We start from the raw sequence: 18,535 nt of genomic DNA, 5'->3' as shown, positions 1-18,535 counted from the left end.
CTAATAAAAACCCCTATACAAAGAAAAAAAAAATAGAGGATACACAAAGAAACCAAAACAGCCCCATACGGCTCCCCTAATCCAAAAAAAACTACTCCCTCCTTACAAACAAAAAATTAATCTCAAAAGAAGCACTTGGATGTCTGTCTTTAAACAACGGGTGCACAGTCAACCAAGAGTGGATCATAGCTTAGCACCAAATAAATCCACCACTCTTAACCATATCCAGTGAGCAAAATTGCAGTGTAACAGCAGATGACTAGATGATTCCACTATCCCAATACATAAGGGACATGCCATGACTACCACTTCTAACCCTATTTTGACTGAATTGTCCTTGCTTAAAATCTTATCCAGCACTGCTGACCAAACAAAGATGGCTATCTTTGAAGGCACAGTTCTAACCCATATTCTTTGACTTGGGAAAGATATTGCTTCCTCCTTTGAAAAGCAATAAAAATTAATAAAAAAACTTTTTTAGAAAAATAATAAAAAGTAGCATTAAGATACAAAAAAAATAATACAAATTTATCTAGAGAATATGAAATTGGCCACTCTCACTAAAGCACAACTTAGATTGTTATTGGATAAACTACACATAACCCCAAAAAGAAATACTTGAATTAAACTTAGATGGACACCGTTTAACTGGAGATGTCATAGAGCTACATCTTCAATTTTGCTTTTAAATAAAGCCAGTGCATAGCACGGGTCCTGGCTAGTAAAGAATTATTTCAGGACCCGTAATTCAGCAATGGGCTTTAAGAATATAAATAAAATCATCTAGAAGGGCTAGGAGCAGGCCTTAAAGCACAGACATTTTAGTGGAGAACATGATTTAAGAGCCTGTAATTCAACAATGGAAATGGTAACTGAATATGGTAGAATAATGGAACAGGTTTCATGGAGATAAGATATAATTGGGAAAAAAACTTAGTTTAATTGACCTGAGCAGTGCAAACTGTTAAACAAAAGTATAAAAAGAGAACCTTACTAATGGAAATAAAAGACAACCATGAACTGAAAGTGAAGAAAGAGAAGTTCAATAAAGAATGAAAACAATGAAAAATTCTAACCTCACTCAAACCTTGGGCAGCTCCAGAGCGTTCCACATTGCTATTATCAGATTTAAGCGTATCTAACAACCATGGGACAAGATCTGGGAAATTTTCTTCCCCCATTCCTTTAATAAGAGAACCAAGAGCCCTGGCTGCAACAGATCGAACTTCTGGAATAGGATCCACAAGAACCTGTTCATTCCCAACATCAGCAAAATATTTAAAACACAAAAGAAAAGTAAAGCACAGCACCTACAATTAAAAAACATACCTTTTTGACTTCAGGAAGGAGTAAACCTATGTAAGGAATCATATCCTTTGGTTCTGTTACTAATGAGCACATATTTCCAACTATCTGTGCTGCTTTCTTTTTCGTGTCAGCACTTCGCTCCCTTAAGCCTCTATGAACTATAGGTACCAATAAAGCCAGTGAAGGGGCATCAATTGAATTAACAAAAGTTGTCTGCATCCAACAAACAAACATTATGAGAGCATCTGAGGAAGATAATCACTCCAGGATGATTGACAGCGTTCACAAAAGCATGCTGATGAGCCTTACTTGAAGAAGAATATCGAGAGAGTGCTTTGTATAATCATTGGGATCAGTAAGACCCATCAAGAGGGTAGGGACAAGAGAAGATATTTCAGGGTTCTTTATTACACTCCCAACCTAGTAAAAGAAGGAAAAAGTAAATAATAAAAAAAATCAGCACTAAGCATAAGGATACAACACAATACTGGTTGTAATTCGATACACAAACAATACCTGCTGAAGGGCCATCTGCCCTGCTGACTGGACTTTAGGATGAGTATCTGTCAGAACCTGTAACAATGGATGGCAATTACCAAATTGATGTAAAACAGCTTTCAATAAGTAGCCACTCATTCAGGCCCAATGAAAACCAAAGTTTAAACTGGGAATGTACCTCTGTAAGTTTAGGCACAATCTTAGGGAGACATTGAGAGAGTTGTTGAGGAGCACAGTAAGCCATAGCACCAAGTAGTTGTACACTACTTTGCTTTGTTCGCCAAGCTTTATCTTCTAGAGCCTGAGCAAGAGTACATAATTTGACCATTTTAGAATATATAGCTGCAAGAAGTGAAACATTCAACGAAACAACAGTAAAGGAAAACTGCAGGTACCCTTAGTTTGTAATTCCTGGATGAAGAAAAAAACTTCAAGATACCAGTTGATCGAGATATAGGTTATAGAAAGTGAAGTTCCAGTCCTCTTCAGTGCCATCCATATTAAGGGTTTCATATAGACAGCACTGAAAAGTAAGGCACCACAGGCATCAGTGCAGATAAGGTTTTCAAAATATTGACATCAACTTGCAGAAGTCTTGTAAAAGACACCATGGGCAGTCAATTACCCAGAACATGGAAAGTTTACTTTCAGTAGCACGAAACTTGTGCCTTAAAGTATTGATGATAAAAAATATGAAAAGACAACTCTAAAAAGCATCAATCCAACCTCATTTCAAATTTAAAAAAAAAAAAGAAAAATATAAAACAAAGCACCTTCAAAAGTGAAGGGAGAACAAGTTTCACTCCCTGACCACTAAGTTGAGACATCATAGCACGAGCAGCACATTCAGCAGCTTCACGGACAGCAACAACCTGGTCGGAGAAAGATACCAAAAGCAAGGGCAACATTTGAATTACATACCTGGGACAACAAAACATAGATTCAGATATATCAAAATATATGCACTCAGTAGAATCACTTTTCATTACACAGAAAGATCTCTACATACGGCTCAAATAATCTACCAAGCTTCTCACATAGGCACTCAAATGCCAGTAGAGCACCTTCACGAGATTTTGCAGAATTCCTGTAATTCAAAAAAAGAATAAAAAATCAAAACTTATAACAAGATCATATACGGATTTTTATCAGTGAATTGTAAGATTTATTAATTCATAGCCAAGGAGAGTACATTTTAGGGAGAGGCACAAGATGCTACCTCCCCTTTAAGGAGGGGAGATGGAGGATACCATCAACCCTTTACTTAATAAACAGAACAAAGGACAAAGAAAATTACAGAGAAGCCCAATACAAAGAGACCCGAGTAGCCCCTTGTTTAGCAAGATAATCAGCCAAGGCATTAGCCGATCTACCCCACCCACTGAAATCTAACTGCCATATCCCTCGAAATTCATTTAACCTTTTTTAAAATATCCTTAAAACAGTACCTGGGTCAGCCAACCATCCTCGTACCACCTTGGAATCTCCTTCAATTATTAAGTTCTGCACTCCAAGTTTATAAGCAATCTGTATCCCCTGTGCTGCAGCTATGAGTTCAGCCCTCACAGAGTCACCTATTCTCATTGGTCCCGAAAAAAGGTCAAGAATATTGTTCTCATTCTCAGTACACCACCAATACCAGACGATCCTGGATTACCCTGACAACTCCCATCAGAGTTCAGCTTAACAAAACCCTCCATCGGCGAAGTCCAAGTTACTTGAATTCTAGGCTTCTTAGAAGAGAGGGCAACTGCAGACCAATTCCTCATTATATCATCGAAGGAGTAATTTTCAAAGAGATTTAAGGATTTCAGCCACAAAATAGTCATTGTCAAAATACACTCCTTGACCGGCTGAGTAGGGATATTGAGGTGAAGTACAGATGGGTGAAGAGAAGTGCTAATTCTATGGCTGATGGGTAAGCCAAGCAAGGGGTGCTTAAGGATTCTTTGTTTTGGGCCACTTTTTAGCTTTCTTTCTTGTTCTCTGTTGTGGGGGAGTTAAGATATTTTACCTCCCCTCTCTTGTACTTAAAGTTTCACAATTTTTATAATCTAATAAAGCATTCTGTTATTGATCAAAAAAAAAAAAAAAAAATACACTCCTTGACCTCAAGAATGGTTCTTTCCTTCACCTGAATAATTCTGGAATTTCTCTCTTCCCAAATAGTCCATAGAAGAGATGCTCTTATACACTTTAAGCATAACTGCACTTTATTGACCAATGGTGTAACTTGGGGAGTCACAAACCAAGCCCATCACAACCCCATCTGACATTTTACATTGACTGGTTTTGGATTTTCAGTCCTTGGGCTTGGCCTGGAATCAGGTCTTGGACCCAATCCAGCATCAACCCACCCAACTTTATATACACATCAGAACATCAAACCCACTAGGTCTTGCGCCTTGTGCTTTCTGAATAGTGTCTTCTATGATAATGACGAAACTACATATGATACAGACCATCAGTTCCAAGTTCCAACAGGATCAAGCACAATCCAAGCTTGTTAAAGTTTAACTCAAGCTAGGCATGGGTTGACCAGCTCAAGCTTTTCACTGAGTTGACTCTAAACCCAGACAAACAAGGCAAAGTTTGCACACCCTAGTTCCGAGCTACATCATATGAAACCTATATAAATACCAAACATTAGGAAAACCGGCCCTTAAAATGTACACACTTTGCAACATACATGCTGTAGACACCATTACTTTCGTTTTTTATGTAAAGAATTAAAATGACAGAGAGTAAAGCAAGGTGCCCTGTTCTAGTTGTGACATTTTCATTTTCTGTAATTTGCAACCTTTGCACTAGCCCTGAAAGTACAACATGACCTTTCTAGGTAATAAAGAAAAGCTAAAGGCACGATTTTGGGTTTCCATGCCACCTCATGATCTTTTCAAAAATCAACACAAAGAGCCAAGATAGCAAGACTAATTATCTTATCAATAATGTTTTGGTACAAATAAAAAGATCAACAAGGTTTTTGACCATGGCATCAGAAAGATGCAAAGACAAAAAATAAAATAAAACAAAACATGTAGACAATATTGATTCTTGTAGAAGTTTGAATATGTGCATAAATTTCCAAACAAAAATCATTAACTCAATGATACAGTGATCAAGGTCACCAAACAATGGAACATACTGGAAAGGAAAGTGCAAAATAAGTCGGTTATCAACTGGAAAGGAGACAAACCTGTCTTCCAGGCCTCCTCTTAATACAGCAACAATTCCATACTTTTTCAGCGAAGAAATTCCAAATCCTTTAACAACACCAGCAAGTCCAAATGCAGCTCCACGGCGTTCCCCATATTTATCACTAGTCATCAATTGATCCAACAGCCTAGAAACAAGTGCCTGAGCATCCTCCTGCCCATCCACAAGTCAACAAAGAAAAATAGAATAACAGTGTTCAATTATTAATATACTACTAAAAGGAATTTACAACCGACAACATTAAAAAAGACAAAATCACAATCTCAGATGTAATCATTCCTTTTGGTGCGATGATACAGAACAAAGTCAATAGAAAAATCTTGAGGATGCCACACTCCAATCATATCTAATTTTCAACCATTTGATCAACATATAGTTATTCCTCCAATCTCTCGTATGACCACAATAATTATCGAATTTAAGCTTAATTCAGAAGGAAATATTAGCATGGAGATCACAATAAATATCAAACCAGTCAAGCCATGGTAAATTTGTTGATCATATCTATACTTTCTTCTCTTTTTTCTTTAATAATTTGTTTCCTATCATTCTTTTCTGATGGCATAGAATTAATTGATGAAACTACAAAAGGATTAAATGCAAAATTAGGTTTATGTAAAATTGCATTAGAAACAAAAGGCATTAAAATAACAAGGAGTAAAACAGATTATAAGCAATGTAAAATTAATAATAATAGGAGTGCAATTTAGGGTGCACTTAGGTTTGGAGAGCAAGATATAACCTTATTTTACCTCCTTTGTTACCTTGGTTCAATTATACATAACAATGGAGAGATTTGTGGAGGATGTTGTAAATACAATTAGACCAGAATGGCCAAACTTGAGAGGTGCATCTGGTGTCTTGTATGATAGGTGAACACCACCATTCCTAAAAGGAAATTTCTATAAATAGTTACAAGGCCAGCTATACAGTAAGGAGGAGAGTTTTGGGTAGTTATGAAACAGCATGTCCACAGGCAGAAAGGCCATGGTTAAAAATGAAGTCATACAAAGGAACCTTGAATAGCACCAATAGGTGATAAAATGAGAGTAGATTGAGATGGTTTGGTCATGTGCATAGAAGACCACTTACACCAACTGCTAGGAAAAATCATCTATTACAAATTGAAGGGGATAGAAGAGATAGGAGAAGAAGAAAAAGAAAGTGGGCGGATTTTTTTTTTTTTTTGATAAGTGAAGTGGGTGGAAGCATGGTTCAAAGTATCAATACGATACGCCCCGTATCAGGCGTATTGTATTGTATCTTTCGAAAATGATACGGTCCGAAACGCCTGTTTCTAGGTGTTTCAGACCCCCAATTTTTTTTAATAATAAAAAACAGGTTAGAAGCTTTTCAAAAAAACAAACTTTGAAAAAAAAAACTAAAAAAAATAAAGTTTCGGCCATTTCCAAGTGTTGATACAATACGGCCGAAACTCGTATCGTATCGATACTTTGAACCTTGGGTGGAAGTATTAATGATGGAGGCCCATCACAAGGCCCATCGCACCCTAGGGGCGGCAACTCCTAGGATAAGGGCAAGTCAAGATAAGACTCCAAGAATGATAAGGCAAGACTTCCAAAATTAGCAGGAATTCAAGACTCCAATCAAGATCCAACAAAGACTCCAAGAATGATAAGGCAAGACTTCCAAAATTAGCAGGAATTCAAGACTCCAAGATTCATGCATAAGGAGAGCTAGGGAGATCGGACGGTGGAAGATCAAGCCCAAGAATTCTAAGAGGGTTCGACCTTATCAAGACAGCTCAAGAGGATCAAGATCAAGATCAAGATCCATGTTCTTTCCTAATTATTTTAAAATTTCTCAATGTATTATAAATACTGCTATTTCCCAGAATTATTAATCAATTCATACTTCAGATTTTTCAGAATTTCTTCAAGTTCTCTTCTTCCTATTTTCGCCACCTTTTCTCTCTCCTAGAGAAATCGGTGTTCTTCACTAGAAGCAAGCGATCACCCGGTGCTTGCGTAGCCAGCTCCGGTTTCCAGTGCTTCCATGCTGTGTCAATTAAGCACCCATAATTTAACGATGGATACGTAATGAACAGAATGGAATGCCAAAACAAGATTCATGAAGAAAAACCCATGTTGGGACAAGGCTTAGATGATGATGATCAATTTGTTGTCAATTACTGATACAATAATTATTGCTTCTCCTTTATTTTGGGCATTCTTCAACATTATTTTTGTTAAAAATAACTTTCAATCCCATTCACATAATCAGAATTTCAAATGCATAGAATTTGGTTATTATCAAAGATTGAACCTCAGGGCATGAGTTCAATGCCATTCTCATATGCAAATTACCTATTTGAGTTGCCCATATCTGGCCCATTTTACACCTAGACAGGAAATATTGAAATAAACTAGCACATCAAAGATATGTATGTTGAATAACTGACACATACTTGCTTAGACTGCATCAGTGGAGATAGGCAGGTAGAGACAGCACGTTGTACAGCTTCTGATGGAGTGTTTAATACATCCAACAATTTCTCAACAACAGTATGAACTTTAGGATCATCCTGTTCCACGAAATATTAAATAGGACTTGTCATAAAAGTAACATATTTCAATCTCGAAAGCACAGAATAAAAAATTTCTCACCTTGGCCAAATGTTTCGCCAAAGCTCCGGTAAAAATAACAACTCCTTCACGTACTAAATCATATTTTTCTTCATCCAATGCCTGCACAATAATATATCTCAATGAAACCATCCAGCTGATTAATATTTAATATTCTCAGTGATAACAACTGGAACAATTAGGTCAGATAAGACACTAAAGGAAGTGCACAGATAATCGTTCTTTACCCAAGGACATGTAACACTTCAGTCATAGCTTAAGAATGACAAACCTTTTTATTTAGATAGTTTTCAAAAATAGGAAATAGCAAAGACACATTATCTCTTCCATGCCTATCAATTATGACGATCCCAGCATTAATCATTCTTTCACGAACATCTGTATTTGGGTCAGCCTGCATAAAACCATATTATCCAGTAATCATTTCTGAGATAAGTGCCTTCATAAGAATAAGCAATACAGATGAAACCAAGTTGCACATTGACAGAACTTAACAAGTATAACAACAAGCTTGCTGAACAATTCACTTTACAACTCAAGTCACAACAAAAGTGGAAACATCAAATCAATCATGCCAACAAAGAGAGCAACTGGACCAGGCATTGGCCTGATTTTATGTTTTCCTTTCGTCATTTGATCAGGCTTGCTCTTTTCTTCTTCACTTGATGATATTTCAATTATTCATCAAAAACAAATGAATAAATAAAAAATCCAATAAAAGGTTACCTAATGCCCCTATGAAATAATCAGCCAAAAAGAATGACAAAAGGTTGATAGTTCACAGCTAGCCAAACTATAGAAAGATAATTGAGACCACCCACCAAACACATACCCAAAGCAGTTATGTAATATTAAAAAACTCAAAAAAGACAGTTGTATTTTTCTTAATTTGAGAGAGAGAGACGGTAAATTATGATTACATTAATATAAAAACTAACATGTACAACAAGATGATATATACAGGGACCATATAAAATCTGCCATGGCAGCACAATAGCCCCCACCATGCTTTACAAAAAGATTTCCATGTACAAGAAAGGAATTGAAACCTATCTTCTTGAAAAATCTTATGGCAAGTAAACCATCAGTTAAACTATAGAAATGCTTCATCCCATCTATTCTTCCAGGACACACAGTTCAACAACGGGTAAACTTGGATCAATCAATCTAAAAATATTTAAAAAATAAGTGTATATCTACGCAAGCATGCATGCATGCATGCATGTATTTCTCTGCATTAAGTTTTTTTTTTATGAATGAAAATAATTTATTAATTCAGAATATAAGGCAATACAGGAAACCCATGAAGGAGAGGCATGTGCTGTTACCTCTTCTAACAAAGTATTACATCAATTAAGAACCGGATAAGCAGAAATAAACAGAAATAAAATTACATAGCAGCCCAAAACAGATGATCCCTTGAAACCCCTTGCTTAGCTAGTCCATCCGCTAAGGAATTTAAGAGTCTTCTTCAACTATCAAGTGTTGAACTCCTAACTGTTCAGCAATCTGGATGCCTTGTACAGCCGCTAAGATCTCTGCTCTATTTGAGTCTCCTATTCCCACAGGACCTGAAAACAAAGCTAAAATGTTGCTCTCTCTATCTCTCAGCACCCCTCCTATCCCCAAAAGGCCTGGGTTTCCTTGGCGACTACCATCAAATTCAGCTTTGCCCAACCTTCAGGCGGAGGCTTCCACACTGCAGCTGCCTTGTCCCTCCTCGTATGACTAGTGGATACCGCCTTCCAGTTACACCAAATGTCATCAAAGGAAAACGTATGAAAGAAGTCCAAAGTTCTTGGCCAATGAATAGCTCTAGTCAGTATACAATCCTCAACAGTTTGTAAGCTTCTTTCCTTTTCTTTGAACACCCTAGCATTCCTTTCTTCCCAAATTGTCCACAAGGCTGCTGCTCTAATACATCTCCACATCGTTTTTCCTTTTTTTGTAGGCCACACAAAAAAAAAAGGATCGAACAGCTGACTTAATTCTGAGGACAAATTCCACCTGCATCCAAACAAAGAAAATATCCAACTCCAAATAGCACTAGAAAATGAACAAGATACAAATAGGTGGGAGCAATCCTCACCACTAGCCCTACAAAGTACACACCAATTAGGGGACAAGCACATGAAAAGCCTTTTCTTCTGCAAGCAATCCAAAGTATTGATCTTTCTATAAAACACCTCCTAACAGAAAATTATACTTTTAGGAGGAATAGGTCTGAACCAAATCTCCTTAGAAGGGAAACCCAACTGTCCCATGGAGGGGCAAAGGGACTTAAAAAAGGAAGCACAAGTGAAAAAACCTTTTGGATGAGGGGACCATAGTCTCACATCCGACCAAAGAGGGTCCAGAAAGACACTGCCAAGAAGAGACAACAATTCTGAAGCACTACTATGTTTAACATCCCTCAAACCTCTCCTAAAACCAAACTCCCAGCTTAACGAAGAGGGTGAAGTAATAGAAGGAAGAAAATGAGAAACAGTTTTTTCCTTGTAAAGGGAAAGAGAATAGAGAGCCGGGAATCTGTCCTTAAGGGCAACAATACCCACCCAAGTATCTTCCCAAAATAAAATAGTCACCAAAGTTAACATCATACCTGACCAAGTTGAGAAACTGAGGGAGGACACTCTAAATTGCTTTCCAAGGAGATGCCAACGTAGCTTGACGTCATACACCCGCATCCCAACCATTTTCTGGTCTGCCATGTATACTATCCATCACTTCATGCCACAATCTCTCCCTTTCTCTAGGCCACCTCCACAACCACTTCCCTAAGAAAGCTTTATTCCTTAGAGCTAACCTTCCTACTAACAGTCCACCCTCCTCTTTACTCCTACAAACTATTTCCCAATTGATTAGAAGATCTTTCTTTTCCTGCCCAGGCTCCCACAAAAAAGATCACATTATCCTCTCCAACTTCTTAGCTTCCCAAATAGGAATCCTAAAGATATAGAGGAAATAGACCGGTAAATTTGCTAGGGTAGCTCTCAATAAAGTCCCTAATAGGAATCCTTAATTTAATTTTCATTACTGAAATATTTTTACAATTGGGTAACACACCATGAATCTGCATACAAGGGGTGAGAGCAAGTGCATTTGTGAGTTTTTCACGCATATACTAGATAAAGGTCATGTCATCAGAATGACATAAGGCTAGATACATACAGAAACAAAGACTGAATGTTATGCCAGGACAAATTTCAGAATTTTGTCAAGAATCGGGCCATATCGTGACTCATCAATACACCAAATACCTTTCATTTGGGAGTTTGACCTATTTCAGGGGGTAGGCAGAGCTAAGACCTACCACCCTGTGGTCCGACATTTTTTTGAAAAAAAAAAAGTTAAAAACAAGGTGTGTGGTGGAAAGTAATGATACACCCCTACAAGAGTATCACGGTGTATCAATACTCTGAACCTTGTGCCAGGATACCAATGGAAAGATCCTCTGAACATACGTTTACATTGGAAAAACTAGGAAGAAATGCATAAAGAACATTAAATAACTTTCTCCTAAATATACTGAACCAAAAAGTCTCACAAGGATATAAAGTATCACCAAAATTTCAACAGTAAGGCTCCCCAATTTGTCTTCAAAACAAAGGGAGTGAAGCACAACAATTAAAAATCACTTAAAATCTTTCAGCATTACAACAAACCAATGGTTACCAGAGCTCGTGAAATGAGAAAAGTCATGACAACAGGAAGGTCCTTCGTACTAAGGACATCAGCAGCAGAATGTAATGCCAGAGCTATTCCTTGCCTCCCAAGCCAACAAGCATCCATGTTGTCCCCTCCAGAACCAATGTCACGGATATATAAAGAAAATAATGTTGAAAGAGTTTCCTACAAAAAGAAGGTACAACATGAGAAATCACAAGGATTGAATACAATCAAATCAAAAGATAGAAAACCAAAATATAACCTGGATAGTCTCTGGACTTTCATCCAAGGCTGCAGCAATTGCCTCACCAGCTGCTAAACGGACATTATAGTTGCATTGAGAAAGTGCAGCAAAAAGTCTCGAATAATCGGTACCAAAATCATTCTCATAATGATCCCATATCTCCTCAGCTGCCTCTGCAACTGACTGAAAAGACAACAACACAGAGACTAACTGGTCAAGGATACCAAATTTAGGAATTCAGAGCAATCAAAGGAACACATAACAAAACCAACTATGAAAATGGTAATGCTCAATCAAAACTAAAACCAACTAGTGGACATAAACCTGAAAAAAAAAAACCAAAAACATATTCCTGCATATTATAGACATAACAAGAGATAAAAGCCCATATTCTACACTGCAAAACCAAACAGTGTAATTAAATCTGATATGAACCTTTTCATCCTGTTATTTAAAATAATATATTAGGGGAAAGAAGAGTACATAAGAGTTATAATCTAGAGTTCATAACAACCTTGTTCAACATTTCAGAGTAAATAAAAGGTAAATAGTAGAGCAGCAACTTGGGCAGGCTCGGGTCGAACAATTGCCAAAATTTGAATGGGCAATTATTCAAGTTGGATAGCCGACTTGTACCCCAAGTAAAAAGATGATAAATATCAAATGATTTTAGTTTAACTACTAAAACAGCTAGATTGACATTACTGTGCATGAATATTGTATGCAATTAGCTACATAATAAGTGTCCTAATACCAAATAGTGCAGTAAAAGCATCCTCAAAGTACTAGCATTTAAAGGACATCAGATGTTACTAACTATTAACCATGGAACCCAGTGAGTCCCACAAAAAAACATACATAGTTTATTTAGAAGCCCAATTCTCTTTCAAGACCTAAGTTCAGGACAGACCAGTTCAAGACCAGTGGGAAGACCAATAACATTGTAAACATACAAGAAAACAGGAAGGAGAGAGAAGAGAGAGAGAAGAGAGAGAAGAGAGAGGAGAGGAGAGGAGAAGAAGAAGAGAAAGAATGTGGGAGTCGAAATCTTGGAGCTAGCGGCTACAGCTCCTCTTTTATTTAAAATGTTATAACTTATAACAAATATAAGAAATTGCAATTAGGCCCTTGGGGCTCACCCTAATACAAAGAAAAGAACATGCTGACAGAAGTCTAAGCTGACAGCATTGTAACAACATAAATAAAGAAATAACTTTTTAAATCTAACAACACTCCCCCTCAAGTTGGGTGAATATATCTATCATACCCAACTTGTCACACAGCTCATTATGCCGCAAGTGTGGAAGTCCTTTTGTGAAAACATCAGCAAGTTGCTCCTTGGATTTGACACAAGGGGTGCAAATTTCTCCCTTTTCCAACTTTTCTCTTATGAAATGCTTGTCTACCTCAATGTGTTTGGTCCTATCATGTAGGACTGGATTACTAGCAATGTTAATGGCTGCCTTATTGTCAGTGTAGAGGGACATAGAGTTGTGGACAGCAACCCCAAGTTCTCCTAAAAGGTTCTTCAGTCAAAGAACTTCAGCCACCCCATGTCCCATGGCTCTATAATTTGCTTCAGCACTTGATCTTGCCACTACACTTTGCTTCTTACTTCTCCATGTCCCTAGATTTCTCCCTACAAAGGTGCAGTACCCACTTGTGGATTTTCTATCATCCACAGCGCCTGCCCAATCAGCATCCATGTAGACTTCCACCTTCAAATAATTATGTTTGCCAAATAGTAACCTTGTTCCTGGATACTTCTTCAAGTACCTAAGAATCCTCTCTACTGCCTCCATGTGTTGTCTTTTAGGGGAATGCATGAATTGGCTTAGGACCTCAACTAGTAAGCAACTTCAATTCCAAGAAAGTACTTCCTCTAAGAGACGAAGATGCCCCTTTTTGAACGGGCAACTTCAATTCCAAGAAAGTACTTTAGGGGGCCCAGATCTTTCACTTCAAATTGAGAGGCAAGGAATTCCTTCAACTTTTTATTTTTGTGCTCCATTTTCCTGTAATGATGATATCATCTACGTACACTATCAACACAGCCACTTGTTCTTAATATCTCTTCACAAAGAGAGTGTGATCAAACTAACATTGCTTGAACCCCACTTGTTGAACTGCCATATGAAATTTACTGAACCACACTCGAGAAGATTGTTTTAGACCATAGAGAGACTTTGTTAGTTTGAACACCTTACTTTCACTTCCTTTGGCACAGAAACCAAGAGGTTGAACAATGTACACCTCCTCCTCCAGATCACCGTTTAAAACGGCATTCTTAATATCCAGTTGATGCAATTTCCAATCAAGGTTTGCAGCCAATGATAGAAGAACCCGTATTGAATTCATCTTGAATACTGGGGCAAATGTCTCATCATAATCAACACCATAAACTTAGGTGTACCCTTTAGCTAGCCTTGCTTTGTACCTTTCAACTGTCCTGTCTGCCTTGTGTTTCACTGTAAACACCCACTTACACCCCACTAGGTCTTTCCCTGTTGGAAGATCCACCAACTCCCGTGTTTGATTCTTGTGAAGGACATTAATCTCCTCCTTCATAGCATCTGTCCATTCAGGGTGTTTTAAAGCTTCTGCCACATTTCTGGGTACGGAAATACTATCAACTACAGATAGGAAGGCCCGGTGAGAGGGGGAAATGTGGTCATAGGACACATACTAGGTAATGGGATGTTTGGTAGTGCATTACCTGACCCCTTTTCTATGAGCAATGGGAATGTCAAGGTCATCCACAACTGAAATAGGGGCTATGGGATCAACAGGTGATGGACTTGCCTCCTGGGAATCAAATAGTGTTGGTTGCTCAGTGTTTGGTAGCTCCACCTCTGTCACATTGCTGATCTCTACAACGTTGACATTGGAAGACACGAAAAGGAGCGATATACAGAATGGATGGAAGGGAGACTTGACAAACCTGAGCCTGCTTCTCTTCCACATTACTCTCTCCCTGAGGAGAGGCAGGGAAAAACAGTTCAAAACATAGACCATGAAGAAGAAGAATATTGTTGTACTTCACACTTCATACACCAATTCTAGCACATACCTGGACAAAGGGGATCACACATCCCTGTACAGAACTTATACGAAGGTGCAAAAAAAACATAACTAGGTCTTCGACAGCATCAACCGAAGGTCAAAAAAAAGGATGCTTATGCCTTCATAGCATTAGTCGAAGGAGCTAGGCCTTCACAACCTCAGTCGAAGGTCAAAAAAAAAAGTTTAGGTCTTCACAGCATCAGCCGATGGAGCCAAGCCTTCATAACCTCAACCAATGGTCAAAAAAAAAAAACAAGTTTAGGTCTTCACAGCATCAGTCGATGGAGCCAAGCCTTCACAGACTCAGCCGAAGGTAAAAAAAATGAAGTTTAGGTCTTCACAACATCAGTCGATGGAGCCAAGGAAGCTTCACAGAAGTTTAGGTTACCATGGTGCTACAACAAAGGAAGAACCCAAAAGAAGTGCCAAGAGATATTTCTAATCAGTCCGGCTGAGTATTTTTGTCTTCATAGTCCAAGAAAACAGGCACCTAGGTTGAGTGAATACTTCTCAGCGAGAAAACCACAATTCCTATTGCCTAGAGTGTCGCTCTGATACCATGTAAACATACAAGAAAACAAGGAGAGAGAAGAGAGAAGAGGAGAAGAAGAAGAAGAGAAAGAATGTGGGAGTCAAAATCTTGGAGCTAGCGGCTACAGCTCCTCTTTTATTTAAAATGTTATAACAAATATAAGAAAGTGCAATTAGGCCCCTGGCTTACCCTAATACAAAGAAAAGAACATGCTGACAGCAGTCTATGCTGACAGCATTGTAACAACATAAATAAAGAAAAAAGTTTTTAAATCTAACAACAAACATTACAGGGTGGCAAAGGAAATACAGGCCAAACCAGTACAGGACCAGAATCTGAACCACATATTGTAGGATTCATAATAGATTCAGTCTTATAAAAGCACAAGGTGCAAAAGAAACGCAAGGGCCCTTTCATGCCCAAGGCACAAGACACAAGGCCAGGTGCACACCATTTTGAAGCAATGTGTGAAGTTATAACAAATTCAAAAAATGCAAAAAAAAGCAACAGGAATCAAAAAAAATAAATTAAAATAATACTAAGAAAACTGCAAACCCTAAATTTTAAACTAAATGTCTTAAAAAGCAAAAATAGAATACACAAACATAAGTATTCAGTTAATGCAGAAATTCAAGCAGTGCTACAAGGAGATGAATTTCCAAAAGAACTGAATTGTGAACAGCTTTTAATCAAAGGTGATAGCAAGCAAGTGATCCAGATGTTAAAAGAACCAGAAACAGCAGCCTGGTCCTATAAAGGGGCTTTACGAAGATTCAACTGGCTAACTACAAAAATGTCAGTCCACTTCCAATGGGAAAGAAGATCAACAAATGGATTAGTAGACTCACAAGCTGTGCGTAGGAATCAGATGTTTTGGGCTAAACTGTAATTCTTTGTTTTGATCTGAGGCTGCATCTTGTGCCTCTTTTTGGGAACTTTCTCTGTGTATCTCTTATGCTTCTAATTTTTTAATAAAATCACTCAATGTTCATCAAAAAAATAAAATCAAATCAAACTTGGCAATATAAAACTTATTCATGAATGTGAAGCTTTCAATATCTTTATTTCATTTCCAATCACATTATTTAAAATAGCTGCTGTGATGTTAAAGATCTTGCATTTCTAATTCTACAAGCTGCCTTTGTACCAAGTCCTCTGAGGCAATCCCATACAAGACCATGCTAAGGTCCTAAATTCTTAACCAGAGCACAAAGATTGATTTAATAATTTTAATTATAGCTCTTTATCTCTTGAAAAACATATTGTATTAAAGGATGACTGAGCAATATTATTATTAGCAAATAAGGTTGTTCTTGGCTAATTATAGTTCTTTATCTCTTGAACCCCTAATTTTGTTATAGGTTAAGAAGAAATGAAAAGGTGAAAGAAGAAAACGTGTTGATTAGACAACTATTAAGTTCTTCCCTACTTAATGGTTCAGGTTTTGAAGTCTTTGAGGGTTCAAAACATCATTTAGCAACATCTGTATTGATTAAACCCTATCAAATAAGAAAATACTAAAAATAAACTATTATATAAACACACAAAATGAATATTTAAGTTTAATAATGACTGTTTTAAAATTATAATCTCAAAAAAAATTAAGAATATACAAGTATTTAATAACACCATATATAAATCTGCTTGGCGATTTGGCAAAGCAACCCTCCAAGGGCTCTTGTCACCTTCACAACTATAAGGGTAAAGACAAAAGGAGAAAGTGGGTCCTCTTCTAAATTCCCCTAATAGCTAGAAGAAATCTTCAGCAACCCCATTAACTAGCACTAAGGAGTGACAAATATACAGACATCCACAAATCCACTTACACCATTTCTCCCTAAACCTACACTTTCTCAAGACTCAAGTATAAAGACTAACCCACAAATCATAGGCCTTTTAGTAACCAGTTTACACACCAAATGTTTCCCCCTAAATCTCATCTTTTCCTCTACATATTCATTAGCAATCAAGATTTGATCCAAATTTTGCCTACCCTGAATAAAAACTCCTTGAAACTGAGTGGTCCAACCACTAGTAGACTCCCTCCATAGACAAAGGCCAACACACAAACTCTGCAGTAAAAAGCCAGATGTGGACTTTCACAAAAACTATCACTTAGAACATTAAATTAATGATTCAAAAGCTAGTTTGATGGACTTAATGACTTGCACTGTAGCATACCACAAGCATTTTGTTGCAATAGTTGTCCAAATCAAAAAAATACAGCAATGGTACTTAAATGTGTTTGGCGCGCCGTTGTTGTCGAAAAACATTTTTGTAATAACAAGCAAGCTTCAAACTACGAAGCAAAATTAAACTAAAAAAAAGATACAAGAAGAAACACTAAAAATCCTCCCCTTCTGACACTTCATTAGTCTTTTAATTCAAAAAAAAAAAAAAACTCTTCCTGACCATCTCCTTCCTCATTGCATACCTCTCCCCCTACCCCTGCTAAGTTACTCTTTAATTTTTCTTCCATCCTGCCCTTTTTCAAAAACTCCAAATGCTCTTCTTGCAAAGTCCTTTCCACACCAAAAAAACACAGGTCTAAACACTTTCCCACCTTTAGGTTCCTCTCAGGCAAACTCTCAATCTCCACTCCTTTAATCTTCACCTTCTAACTAAAATCTCCTCACCATCTCCCTTCTCACCGTTGCAGCCTCCTTTCTTGTTCTTCTCTAGCCCCGAAAATAGTAAAGAACTTTTTTCCTGAGAAACCAACATCTGGGACTCCACACCGACTGAATCCTGAACCCCAAATCCTCTCCCCCAGCAGTCTTCTTATTCAAAGCTTTAACCTTTGATCCTCTTTTCCTGTAGATGCTCTTAAACTTCTTCATGGGGCATGTTCCAACTAAACCTTCTTTTTCAGTCGTGAAAATGGCGTAGTGACACGAACTATGAGAGACTTACTACAGACCAGAGCATTTTTCAAAACCTCCGTATCACCAGCAACTCCATGATTGATCGAAGATTTCATTTTCCACCCTAGATCAACTCCGAGTCTTCCAATCGGAACATCGAAATTCAGTAACTCGTCACACTCCTCTGGCTGGTCATACACACCCTCTTCACCCACCTCCTCGGCACTACAGAAGTCTTCATGTAACTTATTCTCAGCCATTATAGAAACCTCCCCTCCTCTCCTCCATTTCTCAATGCTCCCTTCCCCCTCATCTATCTCCTCCACTTTATCAACCACATGCACCATTTTGCCCCCCCCCCCCCCGTTGAACTAAACAATCACTATCTCGGTCAATCAGAGAAGAAATACCCCCCTTATCTGTTCCATTTTGAAACTCAACCAAAAAAGAACCAAAGTAAAACACAGTACCTACCTGACGCTTTGAGTCCAACCTCTGAACCTCAACATTCCCATCAATCAGCTCACCAGGAATG

General features: G+C 37.8%; 1 protein-coding gene across 2 annotated transcripts in view; it reads right to left on the bottom strand.

Annotated features, from left to right (window-relative positions):
• The window catches only part of ILA (putative protein kinase regulator ILITHYIA), an 85,949-nt gene that overhangs the window by 30,168 nt on the left and 37,246 nt on the right, over positions 1–18,535 (bottom strand). For both annotated transcript variants that reach the window (XM_010245315.3, XM_010245316.3), the window contains exons 23-35: positions 11,560–11,724; positions 11,304–11,480; positions 7,900–8,022; positions 7,650–7,730; positions 7,451–7,567; positions 5,003–5,175; positions 2,816–2,893; positions 2,580–2,727; positions 1,985–2,107; positions 1,825–1,881; positions 1,618–1,728; positions 1,330–1,521; positions 1,077–1,250 (exon numbers count right to left, since the gene is read on the bottom strand). In XM_010245315.3, coding sequence (XP_010243617.2) covers positions 1,077–1,250; positions 1,330–1,521; positions 1,618–1,728; positions 1,825–1,881; positions 1,985–2,107; positions 2,580–2,727; positions 2,816–2,893; positions 5,003–5,175; positions 7,451–7,567; positions 7,650–7,730; positions 7,900–8,022; positions 11,304–11,480; positions 11,560–11,724 — 1,719 coding nt within the window. The remainder of the gene's footprint in view (positions 1–1,076; positions 1,251–1,329; positions 1,522–1,617; positions 1,729–1,824; positions 1,882–1,984; positions 2,108–2,579; positions 2,728–2,815; positions 2,894–5,002; positions 5,176–7,450; positions 7,568–7,649; positions 7,731–7,899; positions 8,023–11,303; positions 11,481–11,559; positions 11,725–18,535) is intronic.

Source organism: Nelumbo nucifera, chromosome 1, assembly GCF_055504915.1.
Source record: "Nelumbo nucifera cultivar China Antique chromosome 1, China Antique-T2T, whole genome shotgun sequence".
Classification (NCBI taxonomy): domain Eukaryota; kingdom Viridiplantae; phylum Streptophyta; class Magnoliopsida; order Proteales; family Nelumbonaceae; genus Nelumbo; species Nelumbo nucifera.
This window is presented reverse-complemented; position numbering and strand designations above follow the sequence as displayed.